Source organism: Etheostoma cragini, chromosome 15 (assembly GCF_013103735.1).
Source record: "Etheostoma cragini isolate CJK2018 chromosome 15, CSU_Ecrag_1.0, whole genome shotgun sequence".
Taxonomy (NCBI): domain Eukaryota; kingdom Metazoa; phylum Chordata; class Actinopteri; order Perciformes; family Percidae; genus Etheostoma; species Etheostoma cragini.
In genome coordinates this window covers 8,615,568-8,634,520 of record NC_048421.1, presented here as the reverse complement: position 1 = coordinate 8,634,520, position 18,953 = coordinate 8,615,568, and the positions used below count along the sequence as shown (strand labels likewise).

At 41.0% G+C, this 18,953-nt stretch overlaps 1 protein-coding gene across 5 annotated transcripts in view; it reads left to right on the top strand.

The window, feature by feature from the left end:
- Positions 1-18,953, top strand: part of cep112 (centrosomal protein 112) — a 98,587-nt gene that overhangs the window by 42,053 nt on the left and 37,581 nt on the right. For all 5 annotated transcript variants that reach the window (XM_034893978.1, XM_034893976.1, XM_034893975.1 and 2 more), the window contains 3 exons: positions 4,450-4,585; positions 7,215-7,322; positions 12,071-12,253. In XM_034893978.1, coding sequence (XP_034749869.1) covers positions 4,450-4,585; positions 7,215-7,322; positions 12,071-12,253 — 427 coding nt within the window. The remainder of the gene's footprint in view (positions 1-4,449; positions 4,586-7,214; positions 7,323-12,070; positions 12,254-18,953) is intronic.

The window sequence follows — 18,953 nt, the reverse complement described above, 5'->3', positions numbered from 1 at the left end:
TCACCCTCATTGCTATGTTATTGATGGTGACACACTGTCTCCCACTCTAGTGACCGCACACACACATACACACATACACACTCAGTTATTCTCATAGGAATCGCTGGTGGTGCCATGTGTTCACCTCTTCTCTCCAGCTATAGAGCATAATATGTTTCAATGTGTCACATACTTGAAGTTAGCTGCAGTGACTTTTCCGGTGTATTCTCAAAGGTATAGGCCCAGCAGCCAGCTCCAACTTAGTCATAGTGCATTCCTTGAGTAGAGCTGTCAGTCACACAGAGTTTGTGACTCTGGCTCATGAACAAAGGCACACATGTATGCATGTGCGCGCACACATACACACACACACACACACACACACACACACACACACACACACGCACACAAGCTCTGTCATCTCTTGAGCTAGACACACACCCAATTCATTTCTGCTCAACCTTGGAAGTTTAAAAAAAACTTGCTATTTCTGTGACATCCTCTTTTCCATCTTCCTTTCTCTTTCCTCTTTCTTTTTCCATCTTAGTCTCTCCACATTTCCTCTTGTGTCTGTCTGCGCCCGGAAGGCAGTCATGCATCAAGACTGATTAATAATTACAGAGTACACAAAATTGGGAGAGAAAAAAAATTCTTTGTCGTTTGATGTCCGACATGAGAGAGACCAAAATTACAAAGAAGCAAAACACTATAAAGAAGAGAGAAAGCCTGCACATTCATTTGTCAATCCCCTGATTCTGTTCTTTAGCTTTTTCTTGTTTTGTTTTTTTTAATCTCCTCTGTTTTTCTCTGTTTCTTTTTTTCATATTATCTTTATAAAGTTGTGCTTTGATTATGGTAAGGGATTAAACACTTAACAAAAGGCTAACTTTGTAAATGTGTGTGTTCAGGCAAAGACTATAGTTTTTTCTAGATATACTGTAGTTTGTTTTTGTAGGTGTTTGTGTGAAACAATTGTGTTAATGGACCTTTTCCTTCATGAATTTCAATGCACACACTTGACAGTACTGCCATGTGAAATACAGATAAATGTGTGAAGAACATTCCTCCCCCACCACCCGTTATGTGCCTTTTGTACGTTTGTCGTATTTGTTCTTATAATTGGTTTAATGTCCCACCCACTGGCCAAAAATTAATTCTTTCTCCTGCCTGTCCGTCCACGGGGAATAATTATACATCCAATGAGCGTTAATTTACAAGGGAACAGGAGACAAGCGCACTGCCACGCAGCCACACATGGGAATAATACTATACACACCACACGCTGTAAAAAGCTAGTTATATTCTCTCCCTAGCACTGTCATATTTGTGTCATCTAGGGTCTTGGAAACTTTCAGTTGCTGATGTAGTAAACTAGAAGCTGAATAGCAGTTGTCTTCTTTGCTGTCTAGAAATTTTTTTTCTCTTTGTGATGTTCCTCTGTAAAATTATTACCATATACTAGACATGAATATGGCAGGGACCGGAGTGTTAAAAGTGTATTAGTATATACAGTATTTAGTCATTTTACAGGATTTCTTAATGCTTTCGTGATTTAGAGCAATATTAAACAGTTGGTCTAAAAACATTCATTTTTATCAAACCACTCCAGTTTCATAAAGTTACCCTCAATGTACTGTAGCTACCAGCAAGGATTTTTATTTTTTAATTACTCTTTAAGTATTTATCAAAAGACGTTCATTGGATTTCATTCGATTTTTGGTTGGATGCTAGTCCGTGGGAGATCATACAAATTGTATTGTACACAGACTATATGTACAGGTACATGATTAAAAAAAAGCAGATGAGTATAAATGTATATGTTAAATGTCTAACAGTGAGGGGAAAAAAGTATTTGATCCCCTGCTAATTTTCTACATTTGCCCACTGACAAAGAAATGAACAGTCCATAATTTCAATGGTAGATTTATTTGAACAGAGAGAGACAAAATGACAACAAGAAAATCCAGAAAAACACATGTCAAAAATGTCATATGCATTGTTTGCGTTTTAATGAGGGAAATAAGTATTGACCCCCTCTCAATCAAAAAGATTTCTGGCTCCCAGTTGTCTGTTACACAGGTAACGAGTTGAGATTAGGAGCACTCTCTTAAAGGGAGTGCTCCTAATCTCAGTTTGTTACCTGTATAAAAGACACCTGTCCATAGAAGCAATCAATTAATCATATTACAAACTCTCCACCATGGCCAAGACCAAAGAGCTCTCGAAGGACGTCACAGACAAGATTTTAGACCTACACAAGTCTGGAATGGGCTACAAGACCATTGCCAAGCAGCTCAGTGAGAAGGTGACAACAGTTGTTCGGATTATTCAAAAACGGAAGAAACCAAAAAAACTATCAATCTCCCTCGGCCTAGGGCTCCATGCAAGATCTCACATCGTGGAGTTTTAATGATAATGCGAACAGTGAGGAATCAGCCCAGAACTACACGGGAGGATCTTGTCAATGATCTCAAGGCAGCTGGGACCATAGTCACCAAGAAAACAATTGAAGGACTGAAATCCTGCAGCGCCTGCAAGGTCCCCCTTCTCAAGAAAGCACATAAACATGCCCGTCTAAAGTTTGCCAATAACCATCTGAATGATTCAACTACTGTACAACTGGGTGAAAGTGTCAACTCAACTTGCTGTGTTTGGAGGAGGAGGAATGCGTCCTATGACCCCAAGAACACCATCCCTACCGTCAAACACGGAGGTGGAAACATGATGCTTTGGGGGTGTTTTTCTGCTAAGGGGACAGGACAACTTCACTGCATCAAAGGGACAATGGACAGGGCCATGTACCGTCAAGTATTGGGTGAGAACCTCCTTCCCTCAGCCAGGGCGTTGAAAATGGGTTCTGGATGGGTGACAATGAGCCAAAAAACACTGCCAAGGAATGGCTCAAGAAGAAGTACATTGAGGTCCTGGAGTGGCCTAGCCAGTCTCCAGACCTTAAGCCCATAGAAAATCTGTGGAGGGATCTGAAGGTTTGAGTTGCCAAACGTCAGCCTCGAAACTGTGATATGCAAAGAGGAGTGGGACAAAATCCCTCCTGAGATGTGTGCCAACCTGGTGGCCAACTACAGGAAACGTCTGACCCCTGGGATTGCCAACAAGGGTTTTGCCACCAAGTACTAAGTCATGTTTAGCAGAGGGATCAAATACATTTTTCCCTCATTAAAATACAAATCAATTTATATCATTTTTGAGATGTGTTTTTCTGGATTTTTTTGCTGTTATTCTGTCTCTCGCTGTTCCAATAAATCTATCTATAAAATTATAGACTGTTCATTTCTTTGTCAGTGGGCAAATGTACAAAATCAGCAGGGGATCAAATACTTTTTTGCCTCACTGTAGATAATGTTCTGTTGTTCAGGCATATATTATTTATAAAAAAAAAAGATTTACAGTTAACATTTAACTACAGTAATATCCAGATTTTTGATGGGATTTGGACCACACTTTCTCTTCAGATAGGTTGTGTAATCAATATAGGAGTCTGCCAAAACCCAATGTGAATATTATATAACAAACCCTTGGAGCTGATAAAATATGTGGGATGTGAACACATGATGATATGATTGCTCATAGTCAGGTCTCGGTCCAAGTCAAAAACAAATTGTGTGTCATTGTGCTTGACTACAGAGTTTGCTCATCAGGTCTGAATATAAAAGGGCATTATAGAGCCAGACATTTAATTGTACTTTTTAGTCCGCTAAAAATCATCTTAGTAAATTACGTAGTTGGATTTATCAAATCTTATTATTATGGATACAATTTTACGATGACATTTTGTAAACCTCTATTGGTGAAATTAAGTTCAGGACATGGTATGTGCTCGCTGTATAACTGTATATTTCAACATGTAAATTCTCAGGTGGATTACAAAAATAACACCCTCATACTCTCCCTTCACTTTTGACGTTTTTTCACCCTTTTTCCATCCACCCCGAAAACATACTCCTGTCCCCATACACCCTCTGTGGGTTTTCCTTGACAGCTACTTGGTGTTGCTGTATATGATGTCGTGGCTGGGCCGTATGGCTGGGTGCTGACAGCTCTCAGTACGAGGCTGTCCCTCTCGGTATGCCTGTCAATCCATTCAGCCTGCAGCTCTGTGACCTGACATTTGCCAGCAATGGCAGCAGTGTACTGGCATGGAAGACACACACACACACACACACACACACACACACACACACACACACTAAGGTATTTAAGGTGATAGATACTAAAGAATAGTGTTCTAAAATGAATTTTACATCACTCTTTACTCCTTCTAATAAGAGTAAAAAAAGGAAATGCTTTTCTTCTTCCATCGTTCTGTTGTCTCTCTTTTCTTCCTTCTTGAAAGCACTTTTTACCTGCTGATTTGAAAGTTCTATAACAGTAAAGATCACTAACATTATTGACAAAGGATTTATAGAGATATTCATTTCTGCGTGCATGTGTGTTTGGTTTGGGTTAAAGGGAGATGGAGAGCCAGCTGGACAGAGCCAGGGAGAGCCAAAGGCAGCAGATCCAGCAGGCAGATATGGCACTGGAGCAGTTCAAGAAACAGGTGGAGCTCAGCTCTGAGAAGACCTATGCTGAAATGAAACTCCAGGTCTGATACACACATGCAAGGCAAACAAGGCACTGGCGGAAGGAGCTTACACACACACACACACACACACACACACACACACACACACACACACACACACACACAGGCATAAGACATACTTAGTATTGAATGCACAAAGTATATTAGCTTAAATAAAGCATTATCCATTCACACCTGTTCAACACATTCTATTTTATTTGTACATGCTGTACGTCAAGTTCGGTCTCTAATATTTATGCACATTTTCTTGTTATATTCTCTCATGTTTACTGTTTCACAGGTGGTAACCAATACAATGCACATACACGCATTTTGTTTTTGCAGAGACACAGCATGACCACAGATGCAATGCTGGCTGCACTTACATTCCTCCCTTTCACTTCCCCTTCAACTGCTCCTATGCTGAAAGACACAAAAAAAGAACATTATTATCCCTGGGCCATTTTCACTCATTTAGTCATCCCAAATGAACAACAGGATTTCTACTCATTAAGCAGCTGCATTTATTACTCTGCTATCGCGTGTTGACCTCACTTCCTCTCAGTGGGCATGACATGGGATGGTGGGGTTTCAATGAAGAATGGGTCAACCGCATTAAGCAGCCAGACTAATTAGTACAACATGCCAGCCTCACAATCAGCACTTTACACCACGTGGGCTGCTGCTTGTTGGGAGAGTTCTCCAATCAATACGCGCTCAGCTGTAAACTTCCAATGCTGTCTTACAAGACAGTTTGGCTATAGGCGTTTTTGTTAAGCTTTTTTTGGGGGGGGGGGGGGGGGGGGGAAGGCCTGCTGTTGCCCCAGTATTTTCTCAATCAAATAGCCTGCTACAGACACAGACCCAGTCAATACCATCAGTTTTGTCGCTGCTGTTTACAGTTGATCATACTCAGATAGAGTTGCATTTACATTCCGCTGTCCTAACCAAATTGCCTGGCTGCTGTGTGCGCTGTTTTGACGAGGCAGCTCTGAGTGTGGTCCTGAATAAAGGGCAACATGTTCAGGAGATTAGCAAGTTTTTAGCAAATCTGATTAGTAAAGTTTTTTGGCATATTGGTATGGTGTAGTGTAAGAAAACAAGAGAGTTGGGTGGGAGTCAAGTTTATACTTTGTCATGTTTGTGGGCGCACAGTGCAAACTTTTCCCCAGAGTGATTTTAAATGTTTGTGCTGCTTGCATACAAACCCTAAAGAAGGCAGACACCTAAACCTCAGATATCTTGTGCCTTTCAAATCAAAAAATGTGTTCAAGACCCCTTAGGAAAAAAAGCACACTAAGTTAAAAGTAACAGACAGAGAACTTTGGTTTGCTTTCTTGGTTGTTCCTGCTTCTTCAATACAAGGCTCTATGTGTTTTTTTTTATACTATGGCAAGAACTGATATCTTCTTCTCTCGTTGCTTGGAAAATGTCTGTTTTGCCGCAGTTTCCCTCTTCTTCTTCTTCTTCTCCCTACTCCTCTTTCCTGTTCTCATCCTTCCATCTAATGCTCGTTCCCTCTTTTCCCATTGAGCCCCTGGCATCCCAATCTCCAATCTGACTTTATTCCCAGCCCACATCAAAGCTAAGAGAGAAGCAGTCTCTTCTGCATCCTTGTCATCCTCTCGCTCTCTTCCCACCCCACCATCACGCTCTTCTGCAAAGGCTTTAATGCTGTAGAAGTTTTTTTACTTTCTCTTTTCATCCTTCCATCTTTCCTCTCATCATCTTCTCCCCCTCTCTCTCCATACAGTGTTGTATCTGTATGGCTTTCCTCCTCTATCTGTCTTTCTCTCATTTTAAAATAAGCATCCCACTTTTAGGCTGCACTTAAAGAAAAGAGTCTGCCCTATTTTAGTTAGGGAAAAAAGAAGCACCACACAGAATCAAATCTCTGTTATGTGCATAGTTCAAAGGAGGCTTCAGCATTTTAAATGGATTAATCAAAACAGCATTTCCTGAGCGTTACACACAGCATAGCCCTGATTCAGAGTTTCCGTAAATTATATTTACAATTGATTTGGTTGTCGTCACCTTAACAGAAAAATTAAAGTGGTTGGCTGCAAGTAAATATTATAGCCCTTTTTTTTCCAGAAAAACTAAGATGCAGAAGCTTGTGACTTTCTCATTGTGTCTTTTTTCTTGCACCTGTGAATATGTGAATTTTGATGTGAACTACTGGTATTGCATATTTAATGTTAATGTTATCATACTTTGATGAATAGGTTAATATATTGATGTGCTGTAATTACAATATCATTACGATAAGATCGCACATAGTGGGAATAATATATTCTTCCCAATGGCAACTCATTAATTTGAAATTAAAAGAAAGATGTTACAGTGTCATCACTTTGCTGCAGATGGATGGTGGTATCTTGCCAGTTCTGCATGCGTTAGATGTATTGTTCTTATGCTACAACCAAAGCTAATGAACAAATATGTAATATAGCAGAATGTTAAACAAAGATGTATGTTAGATCTTCTGAAATAGGAGATTTTGAGTCACATACTAATGTATGCTTTTCAGCAACATAAATGTATTTCAGATTGTGGACCCCGTCTAAAGGTTTTAAACATTTTATAATTTGTGTTTAAATGTTGAATTTCCTTCACTCTTTTGCTTTTTTTCTTATTCCCATGGCTCCAGATGCAGAAGGTTGACGAGGACCTGATCCGCTCCAAGTCTCTCAGGGAGAACCAGGCCAAAGAGTTCTCCCAGCAACTTGATGCACTCAGACAGAAATATGAGCAGCAGGTCTGTAAGAGTCTGTTATTTTCTGTCCATCTGTCTACAGTGTGTTTGTCTATGCCTGCATCTGCATGTGTGAACGGTTGTCTTGCTTCTCTGCTCATGATGAAGCCAGGGGAAATAATTCTCCTCTTGCTTCTCCCATCATCATCACATTGTTATCTTTTCTCTATTATCAGTGAACATTTGGGCAGCTGGAGCTAGCCAAGGGGACCGGGCGAGTGCCATAGTCTTGTTATTGCTCCCCATCTGTTCCACCTGATTAATTTCTCATGATAAGGGACACGCTTTAGATTAAGCTTGGATTGCGGTGCATTAAATATCTTAAACGTTGCCAGTTAAAAACTAATGCAATCTGCGTAGCAGGCGCTTGGTCCCTTTATCTTTGCATCTCTGTCACTCTTCTTCGATTAGGAGTCTAGAAACCATTTTCACGACTCATTGAAATCCAGCTTGCTGATAGGAGGACATATCTTGTAGAGCATCGGATTCAATTAAACCACAGAAATGGATATTATCGGAGGCAGCAAGTGTTATTTTAGGCGACAGGGAGCATAATCTATATTTCTATTACTTACATTTCACTTTAACCTCACCAGCCTGGTAGGGGTGACTTTAATTTTTGGCAATGTGAATGAATCTTTTAACCATTAAGGATGTGTACCTTTATCTAATTTCTAATCTTACCACTTTAGGCCCTGTTTAGAGACTGTTATCTTCAGTTACCTTTTTGTGTTTCTATCTTTGTGTAACCTGTGTGCAACTATAGTAGAGTATTCGTCCAAACAAACGTTTTTTGTGTACTAGTGAATTCCCACATTCTTTATAAGATATAATTGCCTTTGAATGGCTTCACAGCTTGGTGTAATCACAAGAACAACATCAGGCAGAGTAATCAGAAATGTTAATTTACTCATAATCATGCAGCCGTCCATTCATATATCCCAATATCTTCCTTTTAAATAGTGAAGAATGAAGAGGGTGCAGCACAAACTGGTGTTGCATCTCTATATTTCCATCCGTATCCCCAACGTGATCGATTTCCAACCACCAAGCACTCAACCTGTCCCTTAATAAGCATGCCAATACACATTTCCAGGCCAAATGGAGTTCACACCACATGTAATTTGCTGTAGATAGCTAGAAGGGAAGAATAGAAGGCCACCGTTATTTCCAAGGTGTGGAGAAATGGTTGTCCGTTATTGATTTTCCACCAAAAACAAGTTTAACTTGGGAAAGTGGAAAATGCATGCATTTAGTTATTGCTGTCATAGAAAGCAGACAATGATAAACAGATTATATGTATATCCAAAAGACATTTTCATTCCTCTATAATTGATCCAGTAATTGAGAATTTACCGGTGTCTGGAGTGCCAACAACCGTATATTGTTCTGACAAATCATTAATTCCATCTTATGCAAAAAAGCAGGTAAGTAATCAAAGCGGTGCAGAATATATTGAAGTGACGATTATCAACTGCTGCTACAGAGAGTGGGGGTGCAGTTGACAGTTGAAGCCAGCTACATAGGGTTAGCAGCACATCAGGCAGGCTTTTGTCTTGAAGATAAAAACATAAAGATGAAAGGGCCTGTCTTTGTGATGATGTTGATGTGAATGCTGGTGACATTAGCTCCACAGAAGGGTAGAAAAAGAAAGAAAGGAAATGTATTTGTATGCACTTGAAGATGTGTGATTATTCATGAGTTACTGTGAGCACAATCATTTTATGTTGCGTGTTCATTCTGCGTTCTGTGTTTTTGCACACACACACAAGCATGACCACAAGTACTTTGTGTGTACCCAATCAGCCACGCCTCCATGCGTGTGTGCATTGTCCCTCCACTCCAGAGAGATTGGTTTCACAAGATTGCAGGGGTCAAGTTTGATCATTCAGATGCACACAAAAGAACATTCCTTTAAGGGCAACTTCAATGCGACTTTAAAAAGGGAACTGTATGTATGAAGGAGTTGTTTTCCAGCCGACCCGCTGGCAGATGGACGTCATTGTCTTGACGTAGCTCTGCCTCTTGACGTTGGAGTGATTTAGTGAGGTCAGATGGCTGGGTTAGAGACTTGGCCTTCAGCGTTAAGGGAAACTTAAACAGCTTAATTCTTCAGCTGTTAGATTGGGACAATAGATAATGAAAGAGTCTAATTTATAGACATGCACGTTTGAGGACGTACTTTACCAGCGCCCCTCACTGGCCATTTTCAAATCAAAAGCTACAGGGAGAAATAAGAGGTTTGTCTTTCTTCCCTCTCTCCCTCCCCTCCCACACTCACCCCAGCATCCCCTGCTGAGACCAGAGAGGGCTTCTGTTTAACTTTCTACCACACACTCCTCCTTCCTCCTCCTTCCTTCTTCTCCTTTCCCTCCTTCCTTCAGATTTCTTCTCCCCCCCCCCCCCCCCCCCCCCCCCCCCCCCCCCCCCCCCCCCCCCCCCCCCCCCCCCCCCCCCCCCCCCCCCCCCCCCCCCCCCCCCCCCCCCGTGTCCGCACTGTCTTGCATTTCTTACACACACATCACCATGTCAGGCCAGGCTGACAGGAGTCGTGCTGTGCAGTGGCACCCAACTCACTCTGTATCTGTGATCGTGGCACCAAGCTGTGCCATAATCTTATAAACGCCAAGCCGGTCCCTTTAAGAACCGTAGCACCCAGCATCCTCTGCTGCACGCTGGCGCTACGTGATGTCACAATCAGGCTCCTTGCTGGGTCTGCTCTCTGTCATCTCATCTCCATCTTTTTTTGTAGCTGTTTTTCTTACAATGGATTTGTCTTGCCCATTTCTTCATCTTCGTTACAGCTCCGAGACCCTCTTTCCTCCAAAATACCCCATGGCCCGAGACTCTAAACAGGAACGAACAGTAAGCCACGACGTCCTCCCCAAATTTCTGTTACAGTATGTCCTACTGGGGAGTTCTTTGCCTTCTTATCAGTCTGTCAACTGTAACTTGTGCTGCTGTATGCATCTGACTATCCCTGCAGGACAACTTATTCTGGCTGTGGATCACATTTGTGTCGATCTATTAGGGAAAATGAATGCGGTGCAAATGTATGGAATGCACCGTAGACCAACATTAGCATCACCATTGGCAGCATGTGGAAGCTGCTGCCCACATTCTGCATAGGTTTTGTCTAATGGAACTTTGTGGTATTCTCTGATGAACTAGAAAAATGAAGTATGTGTGTGTGTGTGTGTGTGTGTGTGTGTGTGCGTGTGTCATTATCTGAGCCACACAGATAAATACATTTTTATTCAGCTATAATTTTTCCCACTACCCGTTTCAGAGGGCGTTTAGCAAAGCTCTCTCCAAAGCTAAAGGGTAAATTCTTGGCTGCCAAAATAAAGTGTCCATTGTAGACTTCCTCTCTGGGATATGGTCTCCTGTAGATAGCCCCTCATTCATCACCTGTTCTGAATAGCACACAACGTCCGAAGATAGGGCTGGGGCTAGAAAAGGCAGCGGGCATAGAGGCTGTTGATCTCCGCTTCTCTGGCAGGCCAGGTAGGGTGCCGTCAAGCACAATGTGCAGGGGATTAGCTTCAAAGCAGGGAAGCGAATGGGCCCCAGGCCCCTGCTGTCCTTTCAAGGCTCCGGCTGGGGCTGCACGGCGGGATGGTGTGGGGGTCACTCGTCCCCCCGCCATGGGGGAGTGGGAAGGGAGCAGAGCCTGGGAAAGGCTTGGGGGCTTGGGCTGGGAGCTCTGCTGCCAATGCTCACCTCTCAGCAGGTGACTCCGCTCCCAGTCGTGCTGGGATACAGACTTGCTTCAGCTGCCAGGATGATTAAGCCCTAAAAAATTGGGACTCTGTGTCCCATTAGAAGTGTTTTATTTTCCTCTACTGTATTGCAGGTTGCTGGTTGTTAATCAAATGAGACTAAAGTCCACTGTTTGTTCATAGTTAGCAAGCCTTCGTGTTGATTGGTTCATACAGCTCCTTGCTATACTCTGACTTCTTATATACTTTATTAGCAGCATGAACTCCAATTGTAGCAGCCTGGTAATTAGATTAGATTAGATAGTACTTTATTCATCCCACAATGGGGAAATTCCCTTGCTGCTGGAGCATAATCCCATTGTCAAAACATGGAAACTGATATTTGTTAATGTAATGAATGGATTTGAAATTGGTTAAATTAATCCTAAGAATATAATTACAGGTAAAATCTGTATCAAGAATCTTTTAGCAACATGGCTGTTCTCAAGGTTTCTGCTGTCCTTTTTTCCTGAATTGGGTTTATTATGATCATCATAGTCATCGCCTAAGCCGATTTTCACATGCTGTCAGGCGCATAGCATGGGGCATTAGGTAGTTACTGCAGCCAGATGGCTAACCTCTACCAGCTTGGGCATGCGTAGCCCAAACTAGCTGCTCTTTTATATGCCGATGGCAGAATAGGGCGTGGGGGACAGATTTGAAAAAAGCATGGGACATTGAGGGCCGCTCTGTACAATTGGCACTAAAGGTGGGAGGGTGGTGGGGCAAGCCAGATGTAAACACAACACATCATCTCATCTTCTGACAATGTGAGGAAGCGGAGAAACTAGTTCCGCTTTTTTCCCACATTACTACCAATTTCGCCAAATTGGTAGGGCACATGGGTGTTCTAGGTGGAGGGAAGGGGTTTAAGGAACAGGACGAAGAAAGGATGAATGGATCGGTGGATGGACAAGTTGTCATGACGACAGGATTGCTCTGAGTGTGTGTTGGATGATGAAGTCTCTCTTTGCCTGCTTGTCCAATCAGATGGCTGAGCAGCGCATGCAGCACGAGCAAGAGAGGACGCGGCAACAGCAGCAGCACAGCGCGGAAAAGGACAGCCTGGTCCAGGAGCGCCAGTGGGAGGTGAGCAGCCTGGAGAGGCAGGCCAGGGCGACCCTGCAACAACATCAACAGCACACCCAGGAGTGGAGGAAGCGCGATGCCCAGGTAGGGGGTCTCCACTGATCCATGTTTGCACACACATATACACATGCTGACCCACCGCTCTCCCGTGGACAACCATTTTGTATTTTGCCCATTGACGTCTTCTTGGGGTTTCAAAAGCACAGCGGGTTAAGACACTTTTTTTTTTTTTTGTTACTTGAAGCAAGAAAGATATTGGGTGTGAATCAGTTTCTAGATTCCGTGTATCCGGTGTGAGTGTACGAAAACATTTAGATATTGCTATTGGATAAAAAATGTTAACGTTTTTATTTTGTCAAAAATGTTACGCATAAGTAAAAGTTTAAGAAAAGAAGAAACAAACAAAACAAAAAATGACACAGTCGCAACTTCTAACGCTGTTTTAAAGTTTTTATTCTTGTTTTATGGCAACTGGGTTTCTTGATAGAACTGTAAAGACGTGAAATCCAGAAAACACAGGTAGCTAGATAAAGGAGAAGAAATCTGTTCAGTTGAGCGCCAAGCTTTTATTCGAAAAACCCTGGGTCGAATTTCTTTTTTTTAATTTTCCGCTGTACGGTTGTGGTCCATCATCAAGCACCCTGTTCTCCCACCGTATTGCATCTCTGCATGGCATTCTCCTCTCACCGCAGGTAGCCATCTCCCTCCGGAAAACGCTGATTATTCTCTTATTTCAGCATTGACGGCCACTATGAGTGTATGACATGTGGGTCTATATTAATGCATATCTCTGACACTGAGAGGCTGTTCTGCTACCATTTAGCCAAACCAGCAGGTATTCATCTCGTACCCCTCGCTCTGTCTTCGTCTCGCTCCAGCCTGGGCTAGCTTGACGCTCTGTGGGAAGCCATTTGACAAACCAGCCCCCAACTGGGGATGTGTTTGACTCTTCAGCCTTCCTCATGAAATGGAAATTGTCAGCATGCAGATATTTTTTTGTTATGGGCCATTAGCTGGAGACAGGCAAGAAATATGTTGTATCTTTGGACAAAAAGTGCCCAAACAAAATGACTGGCGGAGAAAAGCTATTTTAGGTTTATGTACAATCATTCATGGCCAAGGGGAATTTAAAAGATAATTACAATAACCACTAATAATTAAATTTTTTCTTTGAAAAGGTGTTTACCAACACTGCATTGAAGGTAAAAGCCTATTTTTCTTACAAAATGCAACAATATTTGACGACTTAAGAGACTCCCCGAGTTGTTAAATTGCTACGGATTTGTCTTCTGTGCTTTATTTTTTGTTAATGTTACATTTTAGGTGTGAACAATGAAAGAAGGAAGGCTCCCAGTAAGGTTCAAAATGGCCCCCTGTTGCTAGCTTACATGTCAAAATATTCCTTCATTTGTAACCTCTGTTACACAATGAGGCAACTTTTTAAAAGACCAATAGAAGCCAACCTATTTCAGTATACTACTATACTGGTTAGTGTCTACCGTTTCTTTAAAAGGCTAGAAACTGTATAACATGAGGGAAAAGTCGTGATTTTTCTTTTCATTCCCACTCTAATGTTCCCTTGTCTTTCACTGCACCGAGCTAGTGTGTTATTTGGTTTTCTGGAGATGTCACAACAGGACATTTCTGCTGATAACATGCTGATTTACTCGTGTCAAAATGACAAGCAGTTTGTCAAATCTTAGGAGGTGACAGAAAATAAACTTCCCCAGTGCTCATCTCATATTCTCAGTTCCTGTTTGCTTGTGCAGCATTTTGAGTAGGGATCAGACACCTTCGGAATGTCAGATGTTAAAGCGGCAGAAATCAAGATTTTTTACCCAGGTCTTAGGAAGATGGAGGACAGGATTGGGAGGTTTCTGAAAGTGGTGGGGATGTGAACTGGTTTGACTTCCTGTGTGAGACCCATTCCATGGATGTGGCTGTTAAAATGTCAAGAAGCTGCCACACCAGCAACGGACATGTATTAACGATGAGCTTCTTTTTTTTCTCAACACTGAGCAAATCCACTTATTATTAAACACTGTTGCATTACCAAAGTTGTTTACACCTTAGGAAGTCAGTACTGTCACACCGACAGCAATGTGGCCCTGACTGGCAGCCTTTCTAAGACACAACACAGGGCTGTAAGAGCTGTGAAAATATGAATTGAATTTAAAAAAGAACATTTTGTTGATGCAATACAGAAAACATAGAGCACTTCCTGTGAAAGCAAATAATACAGCTTATTTTCTTCTGTCATTTCTCTTGCGGGAAGCTTAGGACTTTACAAACACACTCCCACCACATGGGTCAGATGGACAATATATCACCAAGTGACATGTCAGTAGCAGACAACTCAAATGCCTGCTGTGGCGATTAAACGCAGGCCTCATTATTTTTGACTCTCACACTTTCTCTTAGTCTTCCTGGAATCTGTGCAAGGACAGTTGCAGCTCGGAAGTTGGCTTAGTGAACAGCAAATGTCAGTCACACACTCATAGGATGATTAATACCCACTCAGCCCCTTGATGTGGCGGGACACTAATAAATAGCATTCCTGACTCTTGACTCGTGTTTGAGAAAGGGAGCCAATCAGTCGAGGCAGCAATTGGAGGAAAGAGATTAAAAAAAAAAATTGGACATGTTATCCTCATCCCACCAGATGAACCTCTGGCTTGACCGCAGTGTATTTGCTTCATATTATGAAGATGAAGATGTGACCCATCTATTGTGCACTTGGGGCTTCTATTTAGCAACCTTTGCACTTTTAATTAATCTTTTCTTGTTGCTTCTTTGTGTCTTAAATGTTACATGTCATGATGAAATGTCATGTCATGAAATAATCAGAATTTAGCTGCTGGATTCAAGGCCTGGTAAATGGTTGGCATCCCACTACCTCGTGGATCAACACACAAATCCCAGCCTTTTGGACCTGAATGTTCTTTTAAAAGAATAACGTTTTTTTAATCATTTTTTTCAATAACAAAGTATGAAATGAAGATTTCATGGTCTCCACTTCTGTCCAGGGTGATGAAACGTCTTGCTGCTGCTGCAGCCAGTTCTGTGTTGTTCTGTCAGCTGATCCATGCCCCACAGAGGACCAAGGAGTTTTGTAGACTGTTTTGGAATTCCTCAGTAGTACACACTTTAACATGCCAGAACACACCTCAAATCCTGATGTAGTGGCCTTTTTTCTTCTTGCCTCTCTCTCTTCAACAGATATTGGATTGTAATCATTCACCATGGAGTGTTAAAAATATGTTTAACATAGTACAGGAAAACTATCTCACACTGAAGTCACTCTAAACAAGAAATGTTTCACTCCATATTGCACAATTTTCAACTTGCCTTGAAACGTTTGTAGGACTTTTTTTAATAATCATACATTTATTTTAGACAACGCTTTAACTTAAGGCAATTTTACTCAAAAGCTCTTTACATAAAAAAATGTTGTGTAAACTATGTCAATATGTAACTTAAATGTGCACATTAATGAAATAATAATTTTAATAAGTTTAACCAACTAGTATTTCTGGTGTTGATTAGCAAGGATAACAACGACTTAGCAGACTAATCACTAATCCTTTTTGGAGCATGTAAAGATTGTATTTTAACATTTAATTTGACATATTTCGCTGTTGCTATTGTTCTGAATATATATTCCATTTTGTGTTTGTGAGGCTCTCAATTGCAAAACATTAGTAAAAGTTTGACTTTACAAACTAGGACAAGCATTATAAATTAATTTGAAGCCGTTTTTGTTGTTTCAAACAACAGAATTGTTTGTTCTATGCAAAACCCATCATTCACATTTTTCCCAACAGCTTCTCTTCGAAACTCATTTTACAGGTATTATTTTCCCAAATAAGGTTGTCTTTTCTAAAGGAATCATACACACCATCTGGACTTCAAACAGAATAGGAGAGAGCGAGAGTCTTGTGAGGTCTTTCTTCTGGGCCATGATGGACTAAATAATGATGCTGTCAATTTTTCAAAGCATTTCAATCCCAAGTACATGATTTAGTTGAGTCAAATGAAGAGGGTGATGACAGACTGAGTCAAAGTGTAGAGAATGCTGAAGAGAAGAAGGCAGACAGCTAAACCACATTGATTGTCTCAGTGCTTGTGCATTGTCACTTACCAAATGATCCGCCCATGAAATTAAGTATTGTCAAGTGGATCTTGTCATGTTTTTCAGTGATTTCCAGTGGCGGATCCCACTGATCAGGCTTGTCACTGTGTTTGTGATTCTTTGTATGATTTCATCACATCTTCCCATGTACTGTACATCTAAGTATTTATGTCAGAACCCAGCTGTATATTTTCCTTCAGAAAGATCTATCATCGGCAAAGTCATTAGTGACTACTGATGATCTTGTGTGATGTGTTGATTGTTAAACCATACTTTCTTTAGAGCCATGAAGCCATTTTAAAATCACATCACATCTGGGATTTCAACAACAGTAAAACATTCATTACCACATTCGTACCTTTTTTTGCTTTGCATAGTTCAGTCAAATATCAGACAATGATACATGAATTAAACTTGATTCTGCACTTTAATACATTATTTATGTTTGAGGGGGAATGAGGATTATTTTATAGGTCCTTATTTGTGAGTTATATTGCTGACGCAATAGGAAAACATTGTTCACTTGACATACAGTATATACAAACTGTTCTTAAAAATGAGCTTACAGCATGACTACATATCCCCCTGCTCAAGCACAAAGTTTTCCATTTATGACAGCATTTTTTTATGTTAAATTGTCAAATTAGGGTCAGTGTGAGGGTCAGATAAAGTTTAAGGTAAGGAAATATTTTGCAAACATAAAATAAAGAATAAATGGAAGCAATAATCTGACATTTTGGGGAATACACTTATCGCTTTCTCACTGAGAGCTAGAAGCAGGTGTTGATTAGCTTACCTTCGCATTAAAAACCTTGAGAGCAGCCCCTCTAAAGCTCACTAGTTAACATGTTGAATATTGTGTTTAATCTACCCAGAAACCAAGCTCCACAGTTACCCCACAGACATAGGAGTGGTATCAATCTTCTCATAGAACTCTCAGGGAAAGTAAATAATAGTATTTCCCAAAAATGATAAACTATTTTTGTGAAACTCTAAACTTCTCAGAGAAGACCAAGTCTAGCCTTAAATTAGGTTTATAGCTCAGGTCAACAGAGTTTAAGCTAAAGTTTTTCCACCTGTCATAGAAATGCTAACTTTATTACTCACAGCAATAATTTGAGTTGTCATAGCAGGAAAATCACAGGTGTACCTACCGTAATAAGATAAATTACGGGTCTGCTCCGTTTAGGTGTGCCTTTAAGACATGTCAGTACGCCAACATGCACAATACCAGCACTGGCATGCCTAGATGGAATACAGCTATTATAAATGTGATTAGTTACACCTATGTTTATCCACTGTGAGAGAAGTTGTGTCTGTTTATAGTTCTGTCACCTGCATTTAATAATTTTTTCTATGGGAACATATGGTTTTTACATCACAAATTTGCATACCCGAAGAATAAGTTATTAAAATGATTGTAATAATAAGATGTACTGAACTGATTACCCGTTTTTCCCAATTTATTTTTTGTTTTGTTTTATCAGTTTTGTCAGAAGCGCCTGCAAAGACCTTCTTTATTTTTTTTATTTTTTTTAAATGTGGGCCCTCTTCCCCAAGACGTTGGTATTCTTCCTACAAGGGAGACTGGCATATTATGGAGCGTCAGCTTTGGGATGGTTGTAATCAACAAACTCCAGCTGTAAAACCAGCACATCCTGGCTGCTTAAACGATTGTCATAATAAAGTTTGCAGGGAGAGCAGTATATGGGTTTAAATGTTATGCCATTATGTCTGTGCACAAAGCACATTAAAGAGCAGTTTTGTTGTGGCAGATTAGCTTCTTCTTGAGACAATATTTTAGATATATAGATTTACAGTACTGTTGCTGATGAAGCCTCATGGCTTCTCATCTACACATGACCCATTTACTGTTGATTAATATGTATAGTTTGTTAACCAGAGTTCTGTTGTTCTTCCAGCCTTTTGACTTCTTGGATGACATGATTTGACCCAATAAATTAAATTCTGACACTCCTATTGTCATGAAGAGTTACTTCATTCCAAAGCTCCATATCCGCATGCTAACATGTGGCTCTGACTTTGCTCACACACTTCCAAAGGAGACATGCTCTTTTGGCCTCTTAAGTTTCTAAAGTGTCATTGCCAATGCCTCTGTTCTGGGAGATTACACTCTTAACTTATTAAAAGATTTTTTTAGAAGGCAAATCACCCACATTTGTTAAAGAGAGAATTATATATTAAAGACTCTAAGGCTCAGATCTAATAGCTGCTTGCCCTTGAAGGCACAAGCTGAGCAGTGAGATGGGTAATGTTGAGAGACAGGAGGAGTTGGACATAGAGATAGAGGATTGCTTGTGTTTTTTGTTTTTTTACCTCATACTCTCTGAATGTGCTTCATGCCATTGTATGTGTATGACAGCTAGGCCATGTGGCTGTTTATGTATGTATGTATGTATGTATGTACGTATGTATGTGTGTGCACAAGTGGATCAGTCTGTGTGTGCCAGAGTTGGAGGGAGTATAACACAGAGCCACAGCATCTGCCTGTTTTTGTGAGACTCCTTTGAAGTCTCTTTGATTCTCCCCAGTGCCCGCTAAAAAAGACTTCAGACATTTTCTGTCTGATTGCCTTAGCATGGCGATGTCCTGGGATAACCAGGCTTTTTGAGGGCGGGGGGGGGGGGGGGG